This window comes from Carassius gibelio, chromosome B25 (genome assembly GCF_023724105.1).
Source record: "Carassius gibelio isolate Cgi1373 ecotype wild population from Czech Republic chromosome B25, carGib1.2-hapl.c, whole genome shotgun sequence".
NCBI classification, from domain to species: domain Eukaryota; kingdom Metazoa; phylum Chordata; class Actinopteri; order Cypriniformes; family Cyprinidae; genus Carassius; species Carassius gibelio.
The window spans coordinates 20,990,389-21,016,131 of NC_068420.1; the positions used below are offsets into that span (position 1 = coordinate 20,990,389).

At 37.5% G+C, this 25,743-nt stretch overlaps 1 protein-coding gene and 1 long non-coding RNA gene across 7 annotated transcripts; one reads left to right on the plus strand and one right to left on the minus strand.

The window, feature by feature from the left end:
• ankrd27 (ankyrin repeat domain 27 (VPS9 domain)) lies at nt 1–25,537 on the plus strand. Its single transcript, XM_052598018.1, has 29 exons — nt 1–152; nt 3,729–3,851; nt 5,994–6,104; nt 6,202–6,358; nt 6,487–6,641; nt 6,841–6,900; nt 6,983–7,036; nt 7,115–7,180; nt 7,306–7,382; nt 7,486–7,613; nt 8,513–8,594; nt 8,706–8,838; nt 12,603–12,683; nt 12,948–13,072; nt 14,123–14,205; nt 14,306–14,421; nt 14,520–14,612; nt 14,844–15,041; nt 15,146–15,226; nt 15,277–15,378; nt 15,780–15,824; nt 15,927–16,046; nt 17,193–17,387; nt 18,508–18,627; nt 18,739–18,912; nt 21,201–21,297; nt 21,450–21,516; nt 21,841–21,892; nt 24,107–25,537. The coding sequence occupies exons 2-29, from the start codon at nt 3,750–3,752 to the stop codon at nt 24,317–24,319; spliced, it is 3,087 nt and encodes a 1,028-aa protein (XP_052453978.1). The 5' UTR covers nt 1–152; nt 3,729–3,749; the 3' UTR covers nt 24,320–25,537.
• LOC128014442 (uncharacterized) lies at nt 21,908–23,265 on the minus strand. Of its 6 annotated transcripts, none has more exons than XR_008183549.1 (5): nt 23,130–23,265; nt 22,789–22,849; nt 22,479–22,603; nt 22,179–22,413; nt 21,908–22,119 (listed from the first exon to the last, which is right to left on the minus strand). It is a non-coding gene; the product is annotated as an uncharacterized LOC128014442 (long non-coding RNA). The 6 variants fall into 6 exon arrangements; XR_008183547.1 differs by having other exon boundaries at nt 22,729–22,849; XR_008183550.1 differs by lacking the exons at nt 22,789–22,849; nt 23,130–23,265 and adding an exon at nt 23,009–23,063.
• Nucleotides 25,538–25,743: the final 206 nt, after the last annotated feature.

Genomic DNA, 25,743 nt, shown 5'->3' on the forward strand with positions numbered 1-25,743 from the left:
CCAAGATCATCCCTGATTGGCTGATCTCATTTCAGCGTAATCATCAGTTTGTGCTGCTGACGATAAGTTGTCTGAAATGTTCCTGGGATCGCTGACAAACTCCAGTAAATGCTCTGTTTACCACTTTACCACCCTGTACACAATTAAATGAGGTAAGCTTAATCTCCTCTCTTTTTCATGACGGCGTTATATGGTTAAATCTTCAGTGTGCCTGTTTTCTTGTTTCACAGCTGTTAGCAATAGCAGGTCTCGGGCACTGACAGAAAATGAGTCCTAATGCTAGCACTCATATCGTAAATATTTATATTCCGCATCATCGAAACGTGTATGTATACACAAATAATCACATATAAACACATATCTTTCTTGTGTAATCATTTATCCCATGCTGTTTTTGTTTTAATAGGATTTGCGTATATGGCTAGTTAGCTTCGGTTGCTATTTCCATAGTTTGTCATGAAATATAGCATGTTTTATCACACGTAACGTTAGGGTTAAAAGACCAATTATATGTGATATGAATCAGCGTTAGCCTCAGATGAGGGTTTCAGACTGAACCTGTCAAATACATAAATATGTAAACGTAGGTACTAAACAAATGCTCTTGTTTGACGATCTTCTGATGTTATTGTTTTATTTAATTGTGTTATGTTGTATAAAATATTATCAGAATTTCTAGAATATGGATTTTAACTAATATTAGTGTTTATGATTAATACAGTATTTATGATTGAACAATATGAACATAAGGTTGTAATATTACGTTAGTCGTATTTATTTGCACTTGATTGTTATGAACTGAAACAGCTTCTGATATTTTCAGCTTGCTTTATTACTGTGAAACAACATTATTTATCATAATAAAACATTTTAAGTTTTGAGTGAAAATTATCTAAGAAATATACAGGGTGTTAATGTGGATAGTTATATAAATCTGTATATGAGAACATATTTTAATGAGTCTTAACTGGTCTGTTCTCAGCATGTTTGGATTTTTTTTTTTTTTTTTTTCTTTTTTTTTTTGACTTGATGGTGTACAACAGGGATATCAAACTCCGCTCCTGGAGGCCCACTGTCCTGCAAAATTTCAGCTCCAACCATAATCAAATGCTACTGAACCAGCTAATCAATTTCTTTTGGAGTGCTAGAAACTTCCAGGCAAGTGTGTCGGAGCCACACACTCCAGATCAGTGGACCTCCAAGAGCTAAGTTTGACACATGTGATCTATGAGGTCCATTAGGTTGTATTTATTTAAGATCTGCTCCATAGAGGGACTTGTTCAGTAGAGTCTATGGGACTGTAGTCACTTGGGAACTGAGATAAAGGTTGATTGGAGTGTCATGTGCCTAAACTTTGTTTGTTTTAGGTGCATGTAGACATGGAACTAGATGGGTCCTAAGATAGAGCCCTGTGGGACTCTGCATGCCATTTGAGGTTTACACAATTTTGGCAGCCTATGTTAAAGGGATAGTTCACCCAGACATGAAAAGTCTGTCATTTATTCCCCCCGTGTGTCATTCAAAACTTGCATGACACTCTGTAGAACACAAAGGAGATGTTGCGATGCATTGTACATTTTGATTACAGTCGCCTTCTATGGACAAAGCACTGCGACTTTTCTCACATTAGGCTTCTTTTACATTACACAGATGCAATAAAGTCATACAGCGTTGAAACGACAAGAGGATTGATTCAATTATTGACAGAATTTTGACAACAATTTCCGCGTTTTACTTAAAAATGCAAATACATAAATCCATTTGAACAATCTGTGTTTGTTGCAGTGCAGCCAAATGACCTTTGAGAGCAGCAAAATCACATGTCATATAATGTTACGGTAGTTACTGATTTCAGTTTTGTCATTTTAAATTAAATAAATGGTTCGGTTTGGATCATTTGTGGCTTGGCGTTGGGTCAAGCTAATATATTAATCATTTTATATGAAAAAGCATGTCTAGTTGCCAGTGTATTGAATACCTGGGAGCCATGGCCCAGTTTAATGTTGAGCGGAAAACAATTTTGTGTCTGAACTCCCTGTAAGGAGTGTGGTTCCCCCTCAACCCAGTTTGTTATGGCCTGGAGGAGCAGATCACATGGCAAATTTCACATTCTTCAGGGTTTCAGCAGACAGTCATCTGGGATATCTTCCCATGATTCCCAGAATGAGGGTGGAGGGTGGAATATTATCAGACTTTTGGCCTTGACCTCTCAGAGCGGCCATGTGATTCTTTAATCTTCGTCTGGACACCCTAAGCCTCTCCAGCTTCATGGCTCTCCTCTTCCTTATCCGTCATTTGAAGGGTTTAAAGATAAAATTATTCCTGGTGTCGCGAACTCTCTTTAACCACCATAAATATGTGAGTAAGACTTTGGCAGACTCTTTGGCAGCTATTATGTTTTTACCTATTGTTTGATTATAACTTAAATTTCATCTGTTAATAATGCTTTTTTTTTTTTTTTTTTTTTTTTTTTTTTTTTTTTTTTGATGTCTTGGACGTATTCTCAACGTGTTTTGTGATATTAAGTCTACAGTCTGTTTGTTCGTAATGCGCAAGCTGCATTTTAAGGAAGTGAGCAGAATAGACTGTGTATTATTTCCCACTCACAACACCGTGGGGAATTCCTGCAGTGAGATGCTAAACCAAGACTAGCTCAGAAATGCAGCTGTGAGCGAAATGAAGACTAATTTCAAACTGTGGTGGAAACGTGTGGCTTTAAATGTGAATGTCTTCTTCCTCATCATCGGCCTGAATAAAGTTTATTGTGGTGTGCTCGGCCTCCTCATGGATACGGTCATGTTTACTGTACGTGTTTTGAAGTTAATTCAATGTTCAGGATGCCATAATGAGTTCAGCTGAAATTCATCTGATGGGCCAGCGAGTGAAAGAAGAGAGGGCGAGGAAGGAGCCTTGTTTAATCTCTCTGTTTGTAGAGAAATGTGTCACGATAACCTGTGAGAAGGGCTGCTTGTCTCTCAAAAACTGACTGGCACAATGCTGGTGTCATTACGAAGGTGTACGTAACCCTAGCAGCTCTGATCATGTGACTTAGTGTAAACTTACTGGTTGGCCTGTTTGCTTTCCAGTGCAATAGAAAAAAAAAAATTACCCGCAGTTGCGTCTTTACATCTTGCAGTTGTTTTTGTTTTTTTGTTGTTGTTATTTTTTCAGAATTGCATGTTATAAAATCACAGTTCTGACGAGTTTGTATCTCGCAATTGAAAAAGTCCGAATTGCGAGATTTAAAGTCGCAATTGTAAGAGTCTATTTTTTGTCTTCCCATAACTGGACTCTATTACTTGCATAAAGAGTAGAACACCTCTGATAAAACTTAAATTAAGATAAAAAAAACTTATTATTCTAATGTCTTTATTGCACCACATTTTTTGTTCTGAATATTCATCTTGGCATTAATACTTATGGATAGGGCTCTGTTCAAATCACTATGCTTTAAGTATTAACGATCATAAGTCAAAGTCACGCTTGTTTTGACAAACGCCATTCAATATTTGGATTAAATTCAATTTAGATTGTAACGGACAAATAAAACCGCTTTTTAGAGTTCAAAATACAATCAGGAGAGAAAACGTAAGCTGGGCAAAAATGGTTAGAAATGCTAATCCACTTTAGTTCATCCCCCACAACCTTTGACTTGTCTAAAATTCCTTTTCGCCATGTTTTCAGGTCTTTCTTTCTCTTGATGCATTTCTTTTTGTCGTCTCTCTAAGGCACTGGAGTGCGGGACACATATGGCTGTGTATGATGAGAATATCCTGAAGAACCCTTTTTACCAGGCCCTGGAAAAACACCGGCCGGATCTGTGCAGCAGGGTGGCAGAACTCCATGGCATTGTGAGTCTCACTTCCACATTTCCACGTTTGATATCTTTTTAACGGCAATACTGTTTCAACTCCTTCACATTTCCAGCTTTCAGACAGCAAAAGTGAATGCTGTTTGTTTGTTTGGCGACTGAAACGATGAGCAGATTTATTTGTGGAACATAATTAGTCATGTATTCATTCATGTGACTGTGGTCTGTTCACATGTGGTCAGAAAGAGATTGTGTGTGTATGAACTGATTGTTTTATGTTAGGAGACGTTAGAGGTTCTGTTAACCAAGTAATGATAACAATATTATGCTTGGGGTTTATTCTAAAACTCTCGGATTTAACTACATTTTAAATCAGTGTTTAAACTTGACCTAAAATATCACCATATAACATGTTCTGTTGTTCTGGATATCAGCACAATTGTTTGTGATATTGCTTTTATGCATCAATAATCTGCAAGTAAATTTTTTAGCAAATTAAATTTTTATTAGGGCTGTGCAAAAAATTGAATGTGATTTTCATGCACATCTCATTAGTAAAGATGCCTCTGTAATTAGAAGTATATCTCCAGCACGTGCGTTCAGATCAGGGTTGCCAGGTTTTCACAACAAATCCTGCCCATTTGCATGAAAATCGCATTCGATTTTTTGCACAGCCCTAATTTTTATGTTTACAAGTTGAAGTAACTTTTTTTGTTTTGCTACACTAACGAAGTGCAGCAGTTATGGCATATTTTCGAGTGCCAACCTGGAATTGGCAACATCCTGGTTACCTCGACAAAAAGCCAATAGGATTTTTTTTTTTTGATTTGAAGCAAAAATGCTCTTTGCCCAGAAGTTTGAGTTTTGAAGTCTAAAAATAATTGCCAGAAGTTAAAAACTCAAATTAAACCATAAACAAACTTCTGTATTGCCAACCTAAGCTTCTGACAACTCTTTCAATCTTTATTCAAAATCTACTAATTAGAAAATTAGTTAGAATACAGACATGTGAGTATGAGCACAATGACTATAAAAGCACACTAGTGACAAAAATGCCATGACAAAAATTTACGTCTCAACATTTTTTTGTTTTTGAGAAATGTAAAAGCTCAAAAGTGTGGTATAAGTTGTGTATTTTATGTTTTAGAACAAAACACATTGAGCTTGTGTTCAGTTGACCTTATCCTTATAGACTCTTAACCAAAAAAAAATAAAAAATAAGAATAGGTTGGGTTAATGGAACCGGAAATACCAAGCTGCTCATTTCCAGGTTTTAGGATTCAATTCAGGACTCTATAAAAATAGATTTGAACAAAGCCAAAGCAGGAATAACCATTGTTTGCCCATACAGCACACAGAAACGTTTGACTGATTTCTGCTAATTCACGCTCTCATGCTAGGTGGCGCCGACCAGCAATGCATATTAACCTTATGTAGCCCATGTCTCGTATATGGCTTTTACATTGTTCACTGCTCAATATGCAGCATTAAATTAAGATAAATAACTTTTGGTTCTTCATCAGAAACACAGACTATCCTAATTGTTCACAAGAATACATCTGAAAATATAATTAGATGAGGGACAACTAGCATCAAACTACATTTCCAAATGTATGTAATTATTAATGTTTTTGCCCAAACCCCACTTTAAATCATCGTCAAGTGTTTATATTAACTTCTGATTGTGATTTAAATGGATTTTGATTCTATAATAGGCATTCGTCATAAACATCCTTTGTTGTTACCAATACCACGAGCTGCATAAAAACATATGTAGAATATATATCGTCATAATCATATGTCCATTTGTGTTTTATATACAAATATTGCTATTTATTGAACATTGGCGTCCCATAAGACCTCGGTTCATCTTCAGAACACAAATGAAGATATCTTTGATGAAATCCGAGAGCTTTCTGACTAGGGCTTCATGATAAATCACATGCATTATTTAATGCACATCTTGTAAGTAAAGCAGGTGTGTAATCAGCGGTAAATCTCCATCACCTGCGCGCTTTCACATGGAGCAGCATTAACTACACAGAGCCGTTGTTCACTGAAAAGCAGCGCAAAATATGATCGTGGTTTCGCACAGCTTCTCAGTGAACAACGGCTGTGTGTAGAATGCATCCTCGTACTTCGTTAGCTGGTTTTGTTATTCATTGTGTGATGTTTGTTTTAGATTCTGGTGCCGTGTTGTGGAAGTTTACCAGCGGGCTCTTTCCCAGCATCTCAGTTCGAGGGGTACGTGCTCCAGCCTGCCGAACAGGGTTACCAGACGCTGGATGGAAAGGTGTGTAAATCCCACCTTCAGGCTCACAGAAGTTCTCCCTGAATCGTCCGGATGCCGTCTGTAACCCAACAGCTGTTTTTTGTGACGTATCTTCCAGGAAGTGTCTATAGACAATAACCAGGTCCGGCTGGGTGCAGGGTTTCCCAATCCCACCTCTGTCCCCATCCTGTTCGAGGAGACCTTCTACAATGAGAAAGAGCAGGCCTACAGCATACTGTGCATCGCACGGCCCTTCGACGCCGACCACAGCCCTGGTGACCGAATAGACTGATCAAAAACTGATTGACTAGTGATTTATTGATGTGACATGCCTGGTTAGGAAGAGGTGGAATCATGTAAATGTATTGTTTGCTTGACTAATGATTTGTTTCACCTTTTTTAGAGGAGTTGAGTAGTGTTTCTGCTCCGTACTGTCTGAAGAGTATCGAGGATGTGAGGGAGTTTCTGGGCCGCCATGCTGAAAAACTGGACAAGCTTGTGGCCGCCTTCTCCCACTCCTTTAAAGAACAAGAGAGGAAGGGCCTCCGACATCAAATAGTGAGGGAAACTCTTCACATTACATCATTATTATTTTATCCACGTTAGTGTTGATCAGAGCCTTTGCATTTGATTTAAAAGCCAGATACAGCTTATTGTATAATTATAATAACAGTTATAACCAGGGGGGGGGGAAATCACACTGCATACATCACTTTGTATTTTATCATTGATTTATTTTTCTCCCCCAATCCTTCAGGACTCTGTAAATACCCTTTACACAAAATGTCTTCAGCTGCTGTTGAGGGACTCTCGACTGGTACGCAGCTTTATGAACTTCAATACTTAAATAAAAACTGATTCTTTACTGAAGCTTATCATGTAAAACGTCTCGATTTCAGAAGATTTTGGCCAGACAGGAGATACAGATGACTCTACTCAAACAAGCAGTGGAGGTCAGTTAAAAAATGACCTTTTAAAATGTATAACTTTGCCCAATTTGGTTTTTTATCACTTCTTTCTTCCATTTTCAGATGTACATCCATCATGGCATCCATGATCTACTCTTTAGTTATGTGGGGAGTCTTGAAGCAAGTCGGGTACTTGTTTGTTTGTTTGTTTATTTAAATGAAATCTCATAATTCCCTGTATGGCTGTTGTAAAAGCCGGGGATCACACGGTGATGCAATACTTCCCTTTATTAATGTACTGTTTGTCTCGACAGGATGCGGCGTTCAACAAAACGACGCGCTCCTTGCAGGATCTGCAGCAGAAGGAGCTTGGTGTGAAGTCAGAATTCAGGTGGGTTATTTCTGAGTTATTAGAGAGCTGTAGACTAACAGCGTGTGAGGGACCTGAGTCCAGAATATCACTAAATGATCTGTGACCTCTCTCTCTCTCATAGTATAAACATTCCTCGTGCTAAGCGGGAGTTGAGTCAGCTGAACAGCTGTACGTCTCCCCAGCAGAAACTGCTCTGCATAAGGAAGGTTATTTTAACCATCATGCAGTCAACCAGACGCAGAGATACAGGTGCTGTGACCGCAAACCTTCCTTTCTATCTGTGTGTGTGTGTGTTTGTGTTTGTCTAAACCACCTCATGTTAAGTGGACTGCTTCTGCACAGCTCCTGTAACTGGATTAGGAAGAGTTAGGCCTCTGTTTCAGCCCAGTGTTCAGTTTTCAGAAGACAGAACAACAACACGGGCAGTATGTGTAAACTAGAGGAATGCTCTCCTAATGTCTGTTTGTCAAACAGCTTGTTTAGTCATTTCCCCAATTTTGCCAAAACAAGGCACTGAAGGAAAACAGAAAAACCTTTCATTTTTATGTTGTTCAGTGCTTGTTTTCCTCAGGAAATATTTTACTAAGGCCATACATTATGCCTTGTTTAGCCTTGTTGACAAATGTTGGTAACATGTCCAGACATTTTTTATTTTATTTATTTATTTATTTATTTATTTATTTATTTATTTTAATTATTATTTTTTTTTTTATTATTATTATTATCATCAATACCATAATATAAATAATTTTACTTATCACTACAATAATAATAATAATAATAATAATAATATGAAGTGAAGAAGAATGGTTGTACTGTATTTTATTTATGCAGAATTTAATTTAAAATAATCATTTTATTAAGGGCTAATTGTCATGATAGTAATGTAAACAATCTCTTTATTCCTGAAAAAGGCTCATCTTCTTTACAGAAAATAAATGAATGAATACATCGTTTGCGAGAGATTCACCCAATGTAGATAAAGCTAAAAATGGCTACTTGCAGAGGATTTATCTGCTTGTTTGTTTTCACTTTTTGTTTTATTGGTTAAACATTCACTGTGCAATAAAATTGTTAGATGCTCAAACAATAAAGAATTAGTTGCTTCATTAATTAAACCAAAACCACCGTCTGTGTGTCTCTTCCAGCGGTGAGCATCGAGGCCATGTGTGCTGACGATCTCCTGCTAGTCATTCTCTATCTGCTAATCAAAACAGAAATCCCTAACTGGTGAGTCGAGTGCTGTGTTTTCTGCAGCACCGTGACTTATTAATGAAATATCTTTAACAGTCTCTGTTTAGAGCTGTATGCAGACTGCTAATATCCTCATGTTTTCTTCAGGATGGCCAATCTGAGCTACATAAAGAACTTCCGCTTCCGTAAGTCCAGTAAGGATGAGCTGAGTTACTGTCTCACCTCGTTTGAGGCTGCGGTGGAGTACATCAGCCAGGGAAACCTCACCCCGAGCGCTCTGGTAAGAGATATGGCTGAGACCGTCACGGTTTGGACTGAATCCTCCTCAAAATACAGCAACAAGAGGTTAAAGGATCAATGAAAACACTTTATTTTAAGGTGTCCTTGTTGCACGTTACATATGCTTAGTATTAAAGTAACAATAAATGATGCATAATTACCGATATTAGGGAGTAAAAGAAAAGGCAGATACCGATATATCGGCCCATATTCTTTGCGTATATAATAGTGCAGTATCAGTCAAAAGTTTGGACACTTTCCCATTCATGTGTCCAAATATGTGACTGGTACTATATATAGAATACAGCTTACAGGCGCTTCTCAATGAATCAGAATGTTGTGGAAAAGTTCATTTCAGTAATTCAACTCAAATTGTGAAACTTGTGTATTAAATAAATTCATGAATATGAATATAAAAATATAAGAAGAAAAAAAAACACTGAATAAGTTGTCCTGAACAATGACATGACAATCAAATAGCTACCAGCGAAGAGTGAGAGATAACACACTTTTTATAATACAGTACACTCAACAGTGTGGAGGCATTTAAAACGGTCAGAGAAAGACGCAGAAATCATTACAAGCACTGACAGCGAGAGACCGTTTAGTGCTGCAGAAGATGTCTTCGATGAGCAGAGGAGGGAGCTTGTTGCTGGTTACTGTAGGAAAGACAGGATTATTTATATAGCACATTCCATACACAATCGTAATTCAAAGTGTTAAGTGTTAGCATTAAAACATGGAATTTATAAACTTTAGAAATGATTTAAGATGGATTTAAAAGGTTTAAACCGGTTTGGACATCACACAGTGCTCATTCAATAAATGCACAGCTAAACAGATGAGTTTTAAGTCTAGATTTAAATGTGACTAGTGTTTTAGCACATCTGATCTCTTCTGGAAGCTGATTCCAGCTGCGGGAGGCATAGTAACTAAAGGAGGACTCCCCTTGTTTTGTGTGAACCCTTGGTATTTCTAACTGACTTGATCTGAGTGCTCTGCAGTGTTGTGCAAGTTACTTCCAAACTGTAATACATTATAGATTACTTATTACTGTTATTTAAATGTAATACTTTACCTTACAATATTACTGTCTCAGAATTGTAATACATTACATTACTCCTGTATTACTTTTGAGTTACTTTCACGAAAATAACTACAAGGTAGAACTTAAAATTCTAAAATGACAAAATGTAATACAGAGCATTGTACATCCAGTAGAAGGCAATTTGATGTTCCATAATGACTGTGGGCTATCCAGGCTACTAACTATATAGCAATATAATTGGCAAAGTGAAGGCTCAAGACAAAAAAAGGATGACAGACAAAATCACAAATAATTAAAGTCTGTTAAAAGTATGGTAGAGGTAAAATTATTATCTGGCAATATCCGTGAATAGCTTGGGTCTATTAATATTAGACACAACATAAGTAAACTCTAATGCCATGACAAGATGCACATTTGTTTTACTTTATTCTCTTTGAATTCAAGAGGTTCACAACACAAAACTGTCATGTACAAAGTGCACATGATGAACATAGCTTAGGCTGTGCTTAGTATAAAGTGCAATTGGTGGACCAACCACTTAGCCTCAGTCATTTTAGTCCACAGAACTGAACATATAGGCTAAACATAGCCTAACTGCTTACCACCTCGTGAATGTACAGTCGTCTTCTGCCATCTTCATTAGCCGCTTTTCCACTGGCAAGCGCGACTCGCGAGCACAGCAGGGGCAGAAATCATCCCTCGCGCCACTCCTGTAAAACCCGCCTTCACTGGACTATGTCACGCAATAACAAAGTTACACCAACAAGAGGGAGATTAATGAAATCTCGCGGTCTCGCAAAGGTTTTTTTTTTTTTTTTTTGTAATGCACGCTTTTAATGTACCGAGTAAAATATTACTGAAAATTAATTAGCAATGCCTTACACTACTGCGTTACAAGAAAAAGTCATAAATTACTGTAATGCATTACTTTTGTAACGCGTTACTCCCAACACTGGTGCTCTGTTAGGTTTATATTCAGTGAACAGACACATCTGCTATGTATTTAGGTTCTAGGCCATTGAGTGATTTATAAACGAGTAAAAGTACTTTAAAATCAATCCTAAATTTAACTGCAAGCCGTTATAAGGACCTGAGAACTGAATAAACTACAGAACATTGCTTTCTAATAATGAGCCACAAGCTCGTTAGCCAGGGTTCAAAGTTCAAACTGAGAGGAATATCTGCACTGAAACAGTGTTACTTGTCAGTTGTTCTTTAACATTTTTATGAGTTTTTACAAGACATGTAGCAGTGTGATATGTGCGACAAACATCTTCCCACATTCGTAATGAAGGATCATTTATAAATCTGCTACTGTCAAGGAAAAGAAGCACTGAGGTCTCCCTGGGGGTTTCCTCCCAGTGTTGCCAACTACTTCTGTTGCTAAAGGCAGGACAGTTTGTTGCTGTAAGTTGCTAAATAACGTTGTGATGTCATTGCACAATGACGTCATTATGTAATCACAACGCAAAACTGCATAGAATACACACTCGGACCATCTCAACAAAAAATGATTGTGAATATGACTTGAAATGGTCATTTAGATTTGATAGTAAACTAAAAAAAAATGTCTAATGTTAAAATATATTTATTTTTAAATAAAGCATTGATTTCATTGAACATTTACACCATTTTTTTTTAACAGTTAAATTTTATACATGTTCTTTTTAACTAGTAAAACTCAATTCTGAACAAATATATTTTTAAGCAGTGTATTGCTAGTTAGTAGGTTATACTTTATGAAGAGTCTGTAAAATAGGGCAATTAATTTGAATAAATTTTCTGTTGTTCCCTTTTTTTTATTATTATTTTTTATTTATTTTTTATTATGCATTTTATTTTCAGGTGAGATCTTAAAGGGTTAGTTCACCCAAGAATGAAAATTAGCCCATAAATCATTCACCTTCAAGACATCCTAGTCATATCTGACTATGACGGATCCTGTCAGAATTATATTAAAATTTGTCTTTGATCTTTTAAGCTGTTCAATGGCATTCAGCAGGTCTTGCAGTGCATCAGTCCAAAGAAGTGAAATAAAGTGCATCCATCCATAATAAAAAGTGCCTCCCACTGCTCCGGGGGGTGAACAAGGTCCTCCTGTAGTGAACTGATGTGTTTAAGAAAAATATCCATAATCAAAACGTAATGATCGCTTGAATCTAGCTTGCGCTCACAGGGAATGACGTATGAGCTCAGCTTTCTGCATGAAAAAAATCAGCAAAGATGCATTTATTTGTACAACAAAAAAGAGAGGAAAAAAGCTAGTATTATACATTAGTATTTTCACCCCAAAAAGAGGTTTTAAGCCAGTTATTTATATTTTTTTCTGTAGTGTGTCAGTAGTAAATATCAGTTTACATTTCCAAACATTAATTTTGCCATTTAATTGTAATAATGGATTCAGTTTGTCTCAGTTTCATCTAGTGTTGGGCGATATGGTCATTTATCAAATCATCATATCATCAGCCCGTGAGATCGTCGATACACGATATTATCGTCTATCGGCACAACCCTAGTTTCATCAGTTTCTTCATGTAACAACAGACAGATTGGATGATGGTGAGATCAGATCTCTGCGTGGAGCACCGGCTGCTTGTGCATTCAGAAATCTCACTAGATTATTATTCAAATGAATGGCAAAACTGACACATACTGTACTACACACGCCTCCCAGTGCTGCATATCTGTTGTTTGTGAATGTGCGCTTTGGTCCGTAGGGGTCAGGAGATCGACTGTCCTTCAGACACAAGGTGGACCTGCTGTCCCAGAATGCCACACCTATAGACCAGCTGTTTGAGGTGAGCACTTCTGCAATGCCTCTTTGTGTAACCAGTTTCAACTTCCTGTGAATATTATATTTAGTGCTAATAGTAAAAGCTTTCCTGCGAAACCAAAGGCTGTTTCTCATAATTGTTCACTGAGACACCATTGCCTTATCTGAGCTAAGAGCTTATACTAGTTAAGAAAAACTAAATTGTCTCAAAATTGGTTCCTGATTGTATATATATTAAGTATATAAATCATTCAATTGATACGAAGTATGTGTGTGTGTCTATGGGCAGCACATTGTGAGTGGAAATGAGGCCGAGGTGAAGCGTTTGCTAAGCGAGAGTGAGAATGAGGAGGACGGGAGGAAGTTATGTCACCCACTCTGTTCCTGTGACGCCTGCGACCGCCACATCTCAGGGTCAGTGCTGACAAACATCATAAACATTATCGCTTTTCAACTGGGTCCCACTTCATATCAGGAGACTAATAGCTAGCTTGGGTGAATACTACGTACTTAATAAAATAATGAGTTGTTAGGTACATTGTGCCCATTGTGTTCATGTTAAATTGCAATAGACTTTCACTGCTATTGAGGAGGGATCCGGTTAAGATTAGGGTCAGGTTTGATTGGTATAGTTAGGTTTAAGGTCTTGAGGAAAGGTTAAAAGTCTATTTACAGATTTATCTAAAAAAAAATTTTTCAAATGTCAAAACATGTAAATGCACAGTAGTGCATTGTATCAAATAATCAATTTAAATGCAATCACATAGTAGTAAAGGACAGGCTTTAGTCTATTTACAGATTTATCTAAAAAAAAATTTTTCAAATGTCAAAACATGTAAATGCACAGTAGTGCATTGTATCAAATAATCAATTTAAATGCAATCACATAGTAGTAAAGGACAGGCTTTATCACAGCTGTACATCTCTTCAACTTTGCTGTCCAATTTAGTTTGATACTAGGGCTGCACGATATTGGGAAAAAATGACATTGCGATATTTTATTTTTCTGCGATATATATTGCGATACGAAATCGAATAACATTTTTTCTTACAAATAAAAATGGGGTGAGCAGATTTACATTCTCATTTTAAATGATTTAAACATCGACACCATTGTGTCAATTGATTAATATGCGCGCATTCTCTCTCTCTCTCTCTCTCTCTCTCTCTCTCTCTCTCTCTCTCTCGCGCTTCTCTTCTCTCGCCCGTACAGTTAATGAATAACAGTTAAACTACGATAGCCTACATCGCACATCCTGCGATGTGACTATCGTGGATTCGTACATCGCGATATCGATGCTTGAACGATACATCGTGCAGCCCTTTTTGATACAGTAATAAAATTGTTGTGTTGGGCTGATAACCACCACAGGCTGAATACATTAGAAAGCGTGCAGTTTGAACGTAGGCCTAGTTTCCGCAATGTTTATTAAAGTTTTGCTTTGCTTGTCTTTCTTGGTTTAGGAGGTTAAACGACCCGTCCATCGTCACTCCATTCTCTCGGGATGACAGAGGCTACACTCCTCTACATGTTGCTGCTATTTGTGGTGCGCATTGACTTCATTATATTCTTGTCTGTAGTTTCTGTAGCTATAACACGGAGTCGATGAGTAACTGTTGTGGCTCTGGTGTTGTGCCTGTGATCAGGTCAGTCCCTGCTGATTGATTTGCTGGTGTCGAAGGGAGCTGTGGTGAACGCCACCGATTATCACGCGCTCACACCGCTGCACCTCTCCTGCCAGAAGGGCTTCCAGGGCGTCACGGTCAGATCTTCACCTCAGTCTGCGCTATTTCTTATCGCATAATTAAAACTGTAATCTTATTACATTGTCCCTCAATTGGTGTTTGATTGCTCTTGTAGCTGCTGCTCTTGCATTACAAGGCAAACACAGATGCTCAGGATAACAATGGAAACACCCCTCTACACCTGGCCTGCATGTACGGCCACGAAGATGTAAGCCTTTCTTTCTTTCGAACAACAAAGTGTTTCATTCTGAAACTCATATGAGAGTTCAGTGTACTATAAAATCATACGGTGTCAAAAAAGATCAAGGGAATTCTGGTTTCTCAGTTCATGACTCCTTTAATAGAAATCAGTACATTTTGTGAACATTTAGCTTACAAGTGGGTTATTTTGCGTCTTAAAAATAGTGATGGACTGTGGTTATTTGGTTGTTGATCTCAGTGTGTGAAGGCGCTGCTGTACTTCGACCTGCACTCCTGTCGACTGAACGTTCAGAACGATAAGGGAGACACGCCGCTGCACATCGCCGCTCGCTGGGGCTACGAGGGCATCATGGAGGTGCTCCTGGAGAACGGGGCATCAACCCTCATCCACAACAAAGCCAAGGAGACGCCGTTACACTGTGCCCTCAACTCCAAGGTAAGAGTCACGTGCCTTGAACGGCATCTCGCACACGCAAACGGTTCGTTTTAGTGTCAGCAGGAAGTAATTTAGTGAATGATGTTGTATTATCTGTGCTACAGATTCTGTCGTTGTTGGAGCGCGGACACAATGACTCCAGTAAAAGGGAAAGTGGATTCGAGGTGAGTTCAGATATCTTGGCAGTCAGATTTTGAAGCCATTCCGACGAGCTGCAAAACATCTTGAGCAACAGAGAAGGGTGGATGATTTTGTGCTGGCCTGGACTGCGTCCAGTATGTCTTCTCTCAGTGTGGAGGCCACACCACCGGACGCCGAGCGCACACGACACAAAGAGGTACAGCGCCACCTGGAGGACAGATTGTAGCATCACACTTCTGCTGTTACAACACAAGATGAAATCAAATAAGAAATCAAGCACCACAACAAATGACTGCAAAAGTGGCATCTCAAACACGTATTTTTATGTTTTAAGTCTTATTATAAATAGCGAAAATAATAGAAAAACAAATATGTGGTCATTACAATTTCTTTTCGTACTAAAGGTTGCAATGCTAATATTTATGTCTTTAACTCTCAAGCTTTGCTCGGAGGGAAATTCAGCACCAAGAATGACTGAAAACGAAAGTTAAATTGACGTTTTATCATCATATAAGCATGTAACAGTTAACGTACCTGGAGAAAATTGTCATTTTTACAGCGGTGTAATGTTTTCTCTGTGCTGTGTTTGGTGAACAGGTGGAGAAGTTGTTGAGAGCTGTGGCTGATGGAGATGTGCAGATGGTGAGCTCATTTCAGGTCATATAAACCTGTTTAGAGAGGATTCTGTCTTGCTTTAAGAAGAAGAACACAGAATGACTGTGTGTGTGTGTGTGTGTGCTGTAGGTGCGTTATCTGTTGGATTGGCTGGATGAGGAGCCAGAGGACGAGGAAGCTTCAGTGCCAGTGAAGACAGTGTTGTGCCATCCTCTGTGTCAGTGCCCCAGCTGTGAACCTGCACAGAAGGTCTCAACACACTCATTTAACACTTGATTTATTAATAAATAATAAATCAAAACTATAGCCTTCAGGTTTTTTTATTTATTTTTTATTACATTATAAAAAATTACATGACATTAAAACATTACTTATTATTACGATATTAATAAAATGCAGAACAGATAAATCCTAGCTGGATTATACACACTAAATTAAGTTCTCAACAAAATTAATGTAATAGAAGAATGTTTTGGCTTAGCGCCCAGGAGGGCCATCAAATAAAAAATAGAATTAAAAATAGAATATTTGTCAAATTTAGAATAAAAATATACATTCAAATGCAGAAACGTTGCATTTGAGTTTTAGGTGTGCGTCAGGCTGCCTTATCAGTGGCACATAAGATGCGATGACAATGTAAGGGACAATTCATTTTAATGCTTTTTGTCAGCCTGTCCAGTTGAAGCCACTAGGTGTGGCGCTGCTGCGTTATTCAACATTTTGGGGGAAAAGAGAACATCAGTGCGGTGAAGATCCTGTTTATGAGATGTTGTTCACACAGAACGCATATTTTCTAGACTGACCTCTATCAGCATTGCACGCATGTCTAGAAAGCCATGTAAAATTAATGCAAGTTCAACTAAAAAAAAAATCTGTTCAACTTTTTTTTTTTTACCCCATCCAACTACAATCACATTTTTAAATGAAAATGATTTTTGGACCTTTGTATTAAACTATGCATGCATACATGATGCTGTTTAGTTTCTAATTGTTTAAGCAACTGAAGTAATTATATATGGTTTATAAACATTATTTAAACTTTATGCACTTTTTTAAAGCTAGTTGTGTTATTGTATGTGCATTAGTAATATGTTGCTCGATGCGCCCTCTTGTGGCCTTAGGAGGGAAGCCAAAAGACAACCCCACCCCCCAATTAAATTATGCCTTTCAAATTTGTATAGAATTTGAATATTGATAACATTTAAACACAAAATTGTAATTTAGTTTTCAGCCATTCTGACAGCCCTGGGGGCACAGGCAGTCGGTTTCTAATATAATCTACAAAAGTAGGTTCATATGAATGTTAGAAGCATCTTGTTGTAGTTGTGTGTGTGTGTGTGTGTGTGTGTGTGTGTGCGTGTGCGTGTGTGTGTGTGTGTGTGTGTGTGTGTTCAGAAAGCGGCCCGCCTGCAGCCGGACGGTGTGGGTGTGAACAGCAGTGCTGACGGCTTCACTCCGCTCCATGTGGCGGCGCTGCACGGACACACAGCTCTGGTGTCTCTCTTCACCCGCCACGGGGCCAACATCAACGCTCGCAACAATCAGAGCGCCACCCCGCTCCACCTGGCCTGCCAGAACAGCCAGATACAGGTGCGCAAGTCCTGACCAATCACAGACCAGCTCTCATGACAACATCACTAGCTTGCTAATATCTAATCGCTCATCGTGCAGATTAATTTGTGTAAGTGCACTTCAGTTAAAAGTTTGGGGTCAATAAGACTAAGACTTTATCCAGGGTTGGTACAAGGTTTTTGAAGTACTTGAATTTGACTTTTTCATAATTTTTCAAGTGTATTATACAGCTTTCATTCTTCAGGTCAATCATGTTTTTCATGAAATAAAATCAGGTTCAATAAGAAAAACGATAACTTTGTCGTAGGATCCTTTTAAATGTTATAGTGGCCACAGTCGTTACATGCTTTTCTTTTGCTGCACTTTGTTTGTACAGTTTAGTTTTATTAGTTTGTTTATTAGAATTTGAAAGATAGAAATATTGTTTGAGAAGTGAGATCTCCGATTTAAAACAAAAAACAAAACAAAAAATAGTCCTTGAAGTCCTGGAATCTGTACAAACCCTGTTTCTCCATCTATTCATCCATCCATCTATATAGTGCTGTCAAAACGAGTGTGATTTACGGCGTAAGAAATATTTAGCGCAGTTAACACAGGGGCGGAGCTAGGGCTGGCCAACCCACTCACAGCGGCTGCTTCTGTCTCTTTCTTTCTTGACAAGAATTGAATTTATTTAGTAACAGAGCGTCTTTATGACCGCATCAAATCAGATGAGATGTTGTCAGGCCATATATCAGTCTTGTCAGCTGTGCTCGTAGCACGTGCTCTTCGGTTACATGCACAAATGCTCTATATCATTTCACATTAAAGCACAATTATATGTTAAAGGTTGGGAGAAAACATGATTTGTGTCATGTTCATCAGCAGCTTTTAAAGTAATAGCAGCTAAAATACGATATGATATCTTTATTCAATTTCTGTATATTTCCTACTTGCTGAAGGTCACAGGTAAATAAGACCTTTATTATAATGTGTTGAGGTGAAGATGGTTTTAAAGTTAACTTAAATAAGTTGTTGTTTTTGAAAATATTATACTTGTTAAAATTGATAGCTCTCTTATGCTGTTAGTATAGTCAACACTGCATAAAGTCAACAGTTAAATATCAGGGTGAAAAAACAGGGTGTGTGTGTGTTACAGGTGGTGTCTGCTCTGCTGGAGTGTAATGCCAAACTGAACAAGAAAGACCAGTATGGAAACACTCCGCTGATTCTTGCCTGTCTGAAGGGAAATCTGGACATAGCCACCATTTTGCTTGAGGTGTTATATTACATTATATATATATTTGACATATATATTTCTAATGTACAGAAATGTAATTTGTATTTTTGTTATTTCCATCCATATTGCATCGTTCGTGATGTGGATCAGAGCGGTGCGCTGGTGAATCTGGCTAATAATCAGGGTAACAGCGGTCTGCATGAGGCGGTGAGAGGGGGACACGTCCAGCTGGTGGAGCTCCTGCTGCACAGAGGGGCTTTAGTGCACATGCGCAACAAGAGACAGCGGACCGCCCTCGACTGTGCACACGAGACCGCCGGGCAGGTGTGTGTGTGTGTGTGTGTGTGTGTGTGTGTGTGTGCGCGCAGCTGCAAACCTTATACACATTTATTTATGATAACAATCCTGTAGCTGGACTCTTGCTTATCAGTAAATGCTGAATACAAACTTTTCTAATGAATAATTTAGAAAATTTAAATTAAGTGCATAAGTAGTATTTGTGTTTCCCAAAAAACGAGCAACCGAAAACAATATTTTATATATATTAGAGGTGGGCATAGATTATTATTTTTTTAATCTAGATTAATCTCACTGTGATCTTGAAATTAATCTAGATTAAAATGGCTCATTCAAATTCTGCCGAAAGCATTCAGAATATGTGTGTTACCCAAATAAAATTGACAAACAGTAAGTCTTTGAGAAGGGGTTTATCAAGCTAGGTGGTGCATTAGAAATGTACATCTCCTGTTTCCAAAATGCATCACAAAGTGCTTGAAAAAGCTGTAAACTACTTCCACATTGCACAAGCGGGGACCCGGTGAAGGTTTTACCAGTGGGCCCTGTTTGAAATTGTATGTTCGTTTATTTTTATTTATTTATGCTATTTACACAATGTTTAAGGTTTTTTCAAGTTTGTAGGTGTCAAGGTACAGAAACTAAATAATTAATGTAAAATAGCACTGGATAGTCTTCAATGTAAAAATGAAATATACAATCAAACCTACATTTATTCAGACACCTTCAACATTTCTCACATTATTACAGTTTTGCTATATATATATCAAAAAATATATCTGGTGTCTAAATAATTGTTGGTTTGACTGTTAAAACTACAAAGTAGTCAAGAGCAGTGAGTGATTTTCATTTTCATTTTCTTGGATTAACATTACAGCAGCCAGCAGCTAAATTAGTCGCGGTCACTTTAAGAGAAGATGAACGCATCCAATATAATACATAACCCATTTTTTTCCTCAACTGTTTACTTTCACTTAAGAAATAACTGACAGTTTTTTCGAAGCATAATTTCCAAGGTGGATATTTTGACATATTTCGTATGTATTTTTATATGGAACTCTAACTCTTTATATTGAGTGTGTTTTTACTCAATCGGTTCACTATAGGGCTTATGTTTTTTGGAACAAAGCAGGAATTACGGTCTGGCTGAAATGGGCTCATGAAGGAATATTGTAACAAGGCTAATAATATTAAGCATGTTCTTAAAACCTGCGTTTTACACTACAGAGTAATGCGCTCGCTCACTCAGTACGCGCTGAAGGCTCGTTGCAAAATGGCTAAAGGGTCTTTCACACAGGATGCGGTATGCGCGGCGCTGGACCGTGGGCTCAGTGTTGCCCTTCAGATACAACCCGATTTGCGCTGCACCATGCCAAGAGCAAAGTAGGTGGTGTTTTCAAAACTGCCCGTGCATACGTTCTATTTATAACAGTTCTTCTATCTAATAACGTGCAGGCCTGTTAATTGTATCGTACTGCTCAGGAAATTCAGACACAGTACAGTACTAGTCCATTTTGATTCCCGTGCTTGTTTTGATGCCCCGATCGATTGGTAAAGTACACCCAAACACCAGACCTGTTGGTTACTGGAGGATATTCTATTTCTGGTCTGTTAAACGCATTGGCCATTTTTCAACGAGCCTTCAGCGCGTACTGAGTGAGCAGGTGCCTGACTGAGTAGCCTGACATAAACATATATGTTGGTGTTTTTTTTCTTCTTCGGGGGTGTCAGGGGCGTTGCCTGTTACGTCGTTTGGGTTATTGGGCTACCTTGTTGAATGCATATCATTATATTTTTCACAATTTTTAATTTATTTTCCAAATATAATGAATTAGTCCAACGAACCGTTCGGTACATAATGCGTACCGCGTACCGAACCGAAAGCCTCGTACCGAATGGTTCAATACGAATAACACGTATCGTTACACCCCTAATATATATATATATATATATATATACTGTGAACCTCAACTAGATTGAGTTAAATATTTTAAATGTCTCATGTATTTTTTTTTTTTTTTTTTTTTTTTTTTTTTTGACTCTAGTGTTTTTCAAAGTGTTGATTTTCGACATATTGCAGGGAAACCACTGGAGGGTCAGTTTGACCCCAACACAAAAGTCATGGCAAGCCCTGTACAGCCTTTGAAACTTTACAGTGACATGCATTACCCTAAATGAAACATATTCACAAAACTTCAAGAAGAAATAAATAGTTTAACCTGTATTTTGATCAGTTTAACACTACAATAGTGTTAAAATATGTGCTACATTTTGAGAGAAAAAATAAAAGATTTGTCTGTATTTTTATGTTTCCTCAGAATACAGAAATTCAGAGACTCCTGCAGAAAGTCTTTGCTGATGCTCCGGACATTCATCCAGTTAAACCACACTCCAGAGGAACAGATGGCATTGTGGGTAAGAATCCGATATTTGATATTTGTAGTTTTATTTCATCTCAAGGATCTAGCAGGCTATGATGAACATAGTATATGATATGCATTGCATTATGAATTTATGTTGCATAATTAAACTGAGCTCTGTTATTTCTCCAACAACATAATCAATAGTTCAAAGAGTAAAACCGCATGAGAGTCCCAGCAGTGGCAGAAAAGACACAGACCACACAAAACACAGGTACATTTACTGTCAATTAATGACTTTATTAACATAACATAGAGAAAAAAATATCTTCTCTTCATTTCAAAAGTTTGGTCTGAAAGATTTTGTAATGTTTTTTTTCTTCTTCTTTTGAGGCTACATTTATTTGATCAAAAACACAGTGAAAACTGTAATATTGTGAAATATTATCATAAATTACTGTATTGTAATTTGATGCATAATTCCTTAATACAAGTTAAATTATATATAACAATAATTGTGATCATTCATTTTCTGATTAAGTTTAAGTTTCCTCAATATCATTTCAAAATGTTTATGAGAAGCTTTTGCTCTTAACAGGAGTCTGAAGAGGACTGACAGAGCAGTGACCACGATAGGAGTATTAGACCAGGTACCATTCTCCAGATAATTCTTATATATTTATCTGTTTACTTTATTTATTTATTTATTTACTTGTGTACTAACTGAACTAAATTTACCTTACCTTACTTTACCTTACCTTACTTTACCCTAATCTAATGTATCTTAACTTCATTTACCTGAACCTAACCTAGTTACCTTACTTTACCCTAATCTAATGCATCTTAACTTAACTTACCTGAACCTAACCTACTTTACCTTACTTTACCCTAATCTAATGCATCTTAACTTAACTTGCCTGAACCTAACCTAGTTACCTTACTTTACCCTAATCTAATGCATCTTAATTTAACTTACCTGAACCTAACCTACTTTACCTTACTTTACCCTAATCTAATGCATCTTAACTTAACTTACCTGAACCTAACCTACTTTACCTTACTTTACCCTAATCTAATGCATCTTAACTTAACTTAACTTAACTTAACTTACCTGAACCTAACCTACTTTACCTTACTTTACCCTAATCTAATGCATCTTAACTTAACTTACCTGAACCTAACCTACTTTACCTTACTTTACCCTAATCTAATGCATCTTAACTAAACTTAATTTACCTGAACCTAACCTACTTTACCTTACCTTACCCTAATCTAATGCATCTTAACTTAACTTACCTGAACCTAACCTACTTTACCTTACTTTACCCTAATCTAATGCATCTTAACTTAACTTAACTTAACTTACCTGAACCTAACCTACTTTACCTTACTTTACCCTAATCTAATGCATCTTAACTTAACTTACCTGAACCTAACCTACTTTACCTTACCTTACCCTAATCTAATGCATCCTAATTTAACTTACCTGAACCTAACCTACTTTACCTTACTTTACCCTAATCTAATGCATCTTAACTTAACTTACCTGAACCTAACCTACTTTACCCTAATCTAATGCATCTTAAATTAACTTACTTGAACCTAACCTACTTTACCTTACTTTACCCTAATCTAATGCATCTTAACTTAACTTACCTGAACCTAACCTACTTTACCCTAATCTAATGCATCTTAACTTAACTTACCTGAACCTAACCTACTTTACCTTACCTTACCCTAATCTAATGCATCCTAACTTAACTTACCTGAACCTAACCTACTTTACCTTACTTTACCCTAATCTAATGCATCTTAACTTAATTTACCTGAACCTAACCTACTTTACCCTAATCTAATGCATCTTAACTTAACTTACCTGAACCGAACCTACTTTACCTTACTTTACCCTAATCTAATGCATCTTAACTTAATTTTAATTTACCTGAACCTAACCTACCTTACCTTACCTTAATCTTACGTACCTCACCTAACCTATTTTACCTTACCCTAACATACCTTAACCTACCTAGCCTACCTCACCTTAACTTATCTTTACTTAACCTACCTCATCTCACCTTACCTATCTTATCTTACCTGAACCTAACTTAACTTAATCGAACGTATCTTTACTTAACCTATCTTACCTTACCTGAACCTAACCTAACTTAACTTAACTTAACCTAACTTTACTTAATCAAACGTATCTTAACTTAACCTATTTGACCTTACCTAACCTAGCCTTCCTTTCCTTTCCTTAACCTAGTGTACCTCAATCTAACCTAACCTTACCTCAACCTAATGTACCTTAAATTAACTTAACATATCTTACCCTAACTTAACTTAAAACTTAACTTAATAAAACGTAACTAGGGCTGGACCAGAATATTTGATTATTTGAATATTCGTTGAGTGGGTTGGCATTCGAAAATAAAGGCAGTCAAATAACATGTTTAATATTTTTTATTTAATTTTTTACACCTGTCATCCCCTGTAAAATGGTCTTCATTTGCACTTGAATATAGCTGTTGTTTTACTATCGGGCCGAACGGTTCTAACGACTGTCAGGTATGGTTACAGTTTCCACAGTATTTCCATGTGAGCCTGGTAAGGTGCTGCACGATTAAAACCCATTCTCAGCATGGTTAGACAGCTGAAGCTTTGAAGCTCAAAAAATGGTATTCGGACCAGCCCTAAACATGACTTAATTCTCAAGCCACAATAATCATTTCCAACCATAGTAAATATTTGGATAATAAAATGTGAAAATGATTTGGTCTTTCAATAGCAGGGTTTTGTTTTTAGTTTAGTTTAGTCTTCTGTAAAACTCCTGCTCACCTGAGCGCTGATTGGCGTGTTGATCTCAGACAGAGGAGGGTCAGAGTGACAGACGCAGACTGGTGAGAGGAGAGACGGTGGACAGCAGCGGGCCTCAGTCGCCTCGCGCCCAAAGCAGGAGCATGACCCGCTGCCACACCATCAGCCAGGACCTGACCCAGCGCTCGCTGCAGGAGCCCAACGGGGAGGAGGAAGACGATGGGGAGACCGCTGCCACAGAAATGGACAATGTTGTGTTGTGATGGTGGTCAACCGGTTTAATAGACTAAATATAAATCCATCATTACTAAATCAGCTCCGCCACCTCATCCTGGTCTTTATTGTATTTCAGTGTTGAACGATCTAAACTTTATTGACTTGAATATGCAAGAACTGTCATTGTTTTTCAAGGTTTTTCAACATTTTCTCATGCTTGTGGTTTATGCAGTTTTAGAGGTTTTAAGGGTCTGAATGTGGAAATCAGAAAGAGGAAGTTGCTTTTAATATTCCACTTAAAAATGATGCTCTTAAATCACAAAATAGAAAAAGTTAGCATGTGTCAGCACTGGTGGGTGAAACGGCAGTCGATATTTGAGCTGTCTGAAGAGACTTCGGAAACTTGCTTCATTTATAGCATGTAGGTTAAAGGGAGACGTTTACAAAAACTACAGAAAGTTTTTTTTTTTTTTTTTTTTTGAGCACTTTCTAATTTTCAGAATGTCACATTATAAAAAGGGATAATTAAGGATACAATTGTGTAGCAAGATATTAGTTTTCCTCATATTTTTTCCAAAACGTAAGTTGTTACATCTCTGTGTGTAGGCAACTAGTAATGGAAACCCTTCTTTTTTTTTCACAACATTAGATGCTGTTCTTAAAGTCAGATGGCAGTTTTTGTTTTCTTTTTCTTTTCACCCTCTTAGTGTCTTTCCTATTTCCAAGTTATTTTTTATTTTTTTATTTTTTTTTGGACAATTGTCTTCGCATATGCTGAAAAGGTTGCATTTGTGTAAGCATACAGAGTTAGGAATAAATCTGATGTGTGTGGGGGTCAGCGGAGGGCAGTATTACGGACCACGGCTCTGTTTAAATCATGCACTTTATTCCCTCGCAGGTTTTCTGTTGGTTTGGTTTTAGGAGCTGAGCTCATGAAGCCTGATTGATTGCATTTTGAGTGGCGGGTGTAAATGCATTTTCTGCTGCAGGAGTGTGTTAGTGGGGACAGAATTAATGCTGGGCAGGACGTCATTAAATATTATCTTCACACAAACTGACCATGAAATAAAACAGAGCTAGTTTGTGATTTGATGTGTCTTTGAATGTAACAGTTCTTTGTGGCAATCTGAAGAACTAGAGAGCAATTATTTTTGTATGTTTCCATAACCGTTTTTGTGTAACATTGCAGTGAATGTGCCTTATTTAATTTGTGCCAACATAATGTAATAAAACCACATAACAATAAAGAAATGTATTAAAGCTGACATCAACAGGACACAAACTAACCTTTTTTTTAATCTATCAATCAGTCTGTCTGTCTATACATCTTTACTGTGTCCACGATGTAATAATAGCATACTACAGTGCATGGCCGCGGGAAGTGGGGGTGCTGGGGGTGCTGCAGCACCCCCTAGTGACGAGAGGGAGATTAAAAAACAATGTAGGCCTATTAAAATATTTTGCACAATTT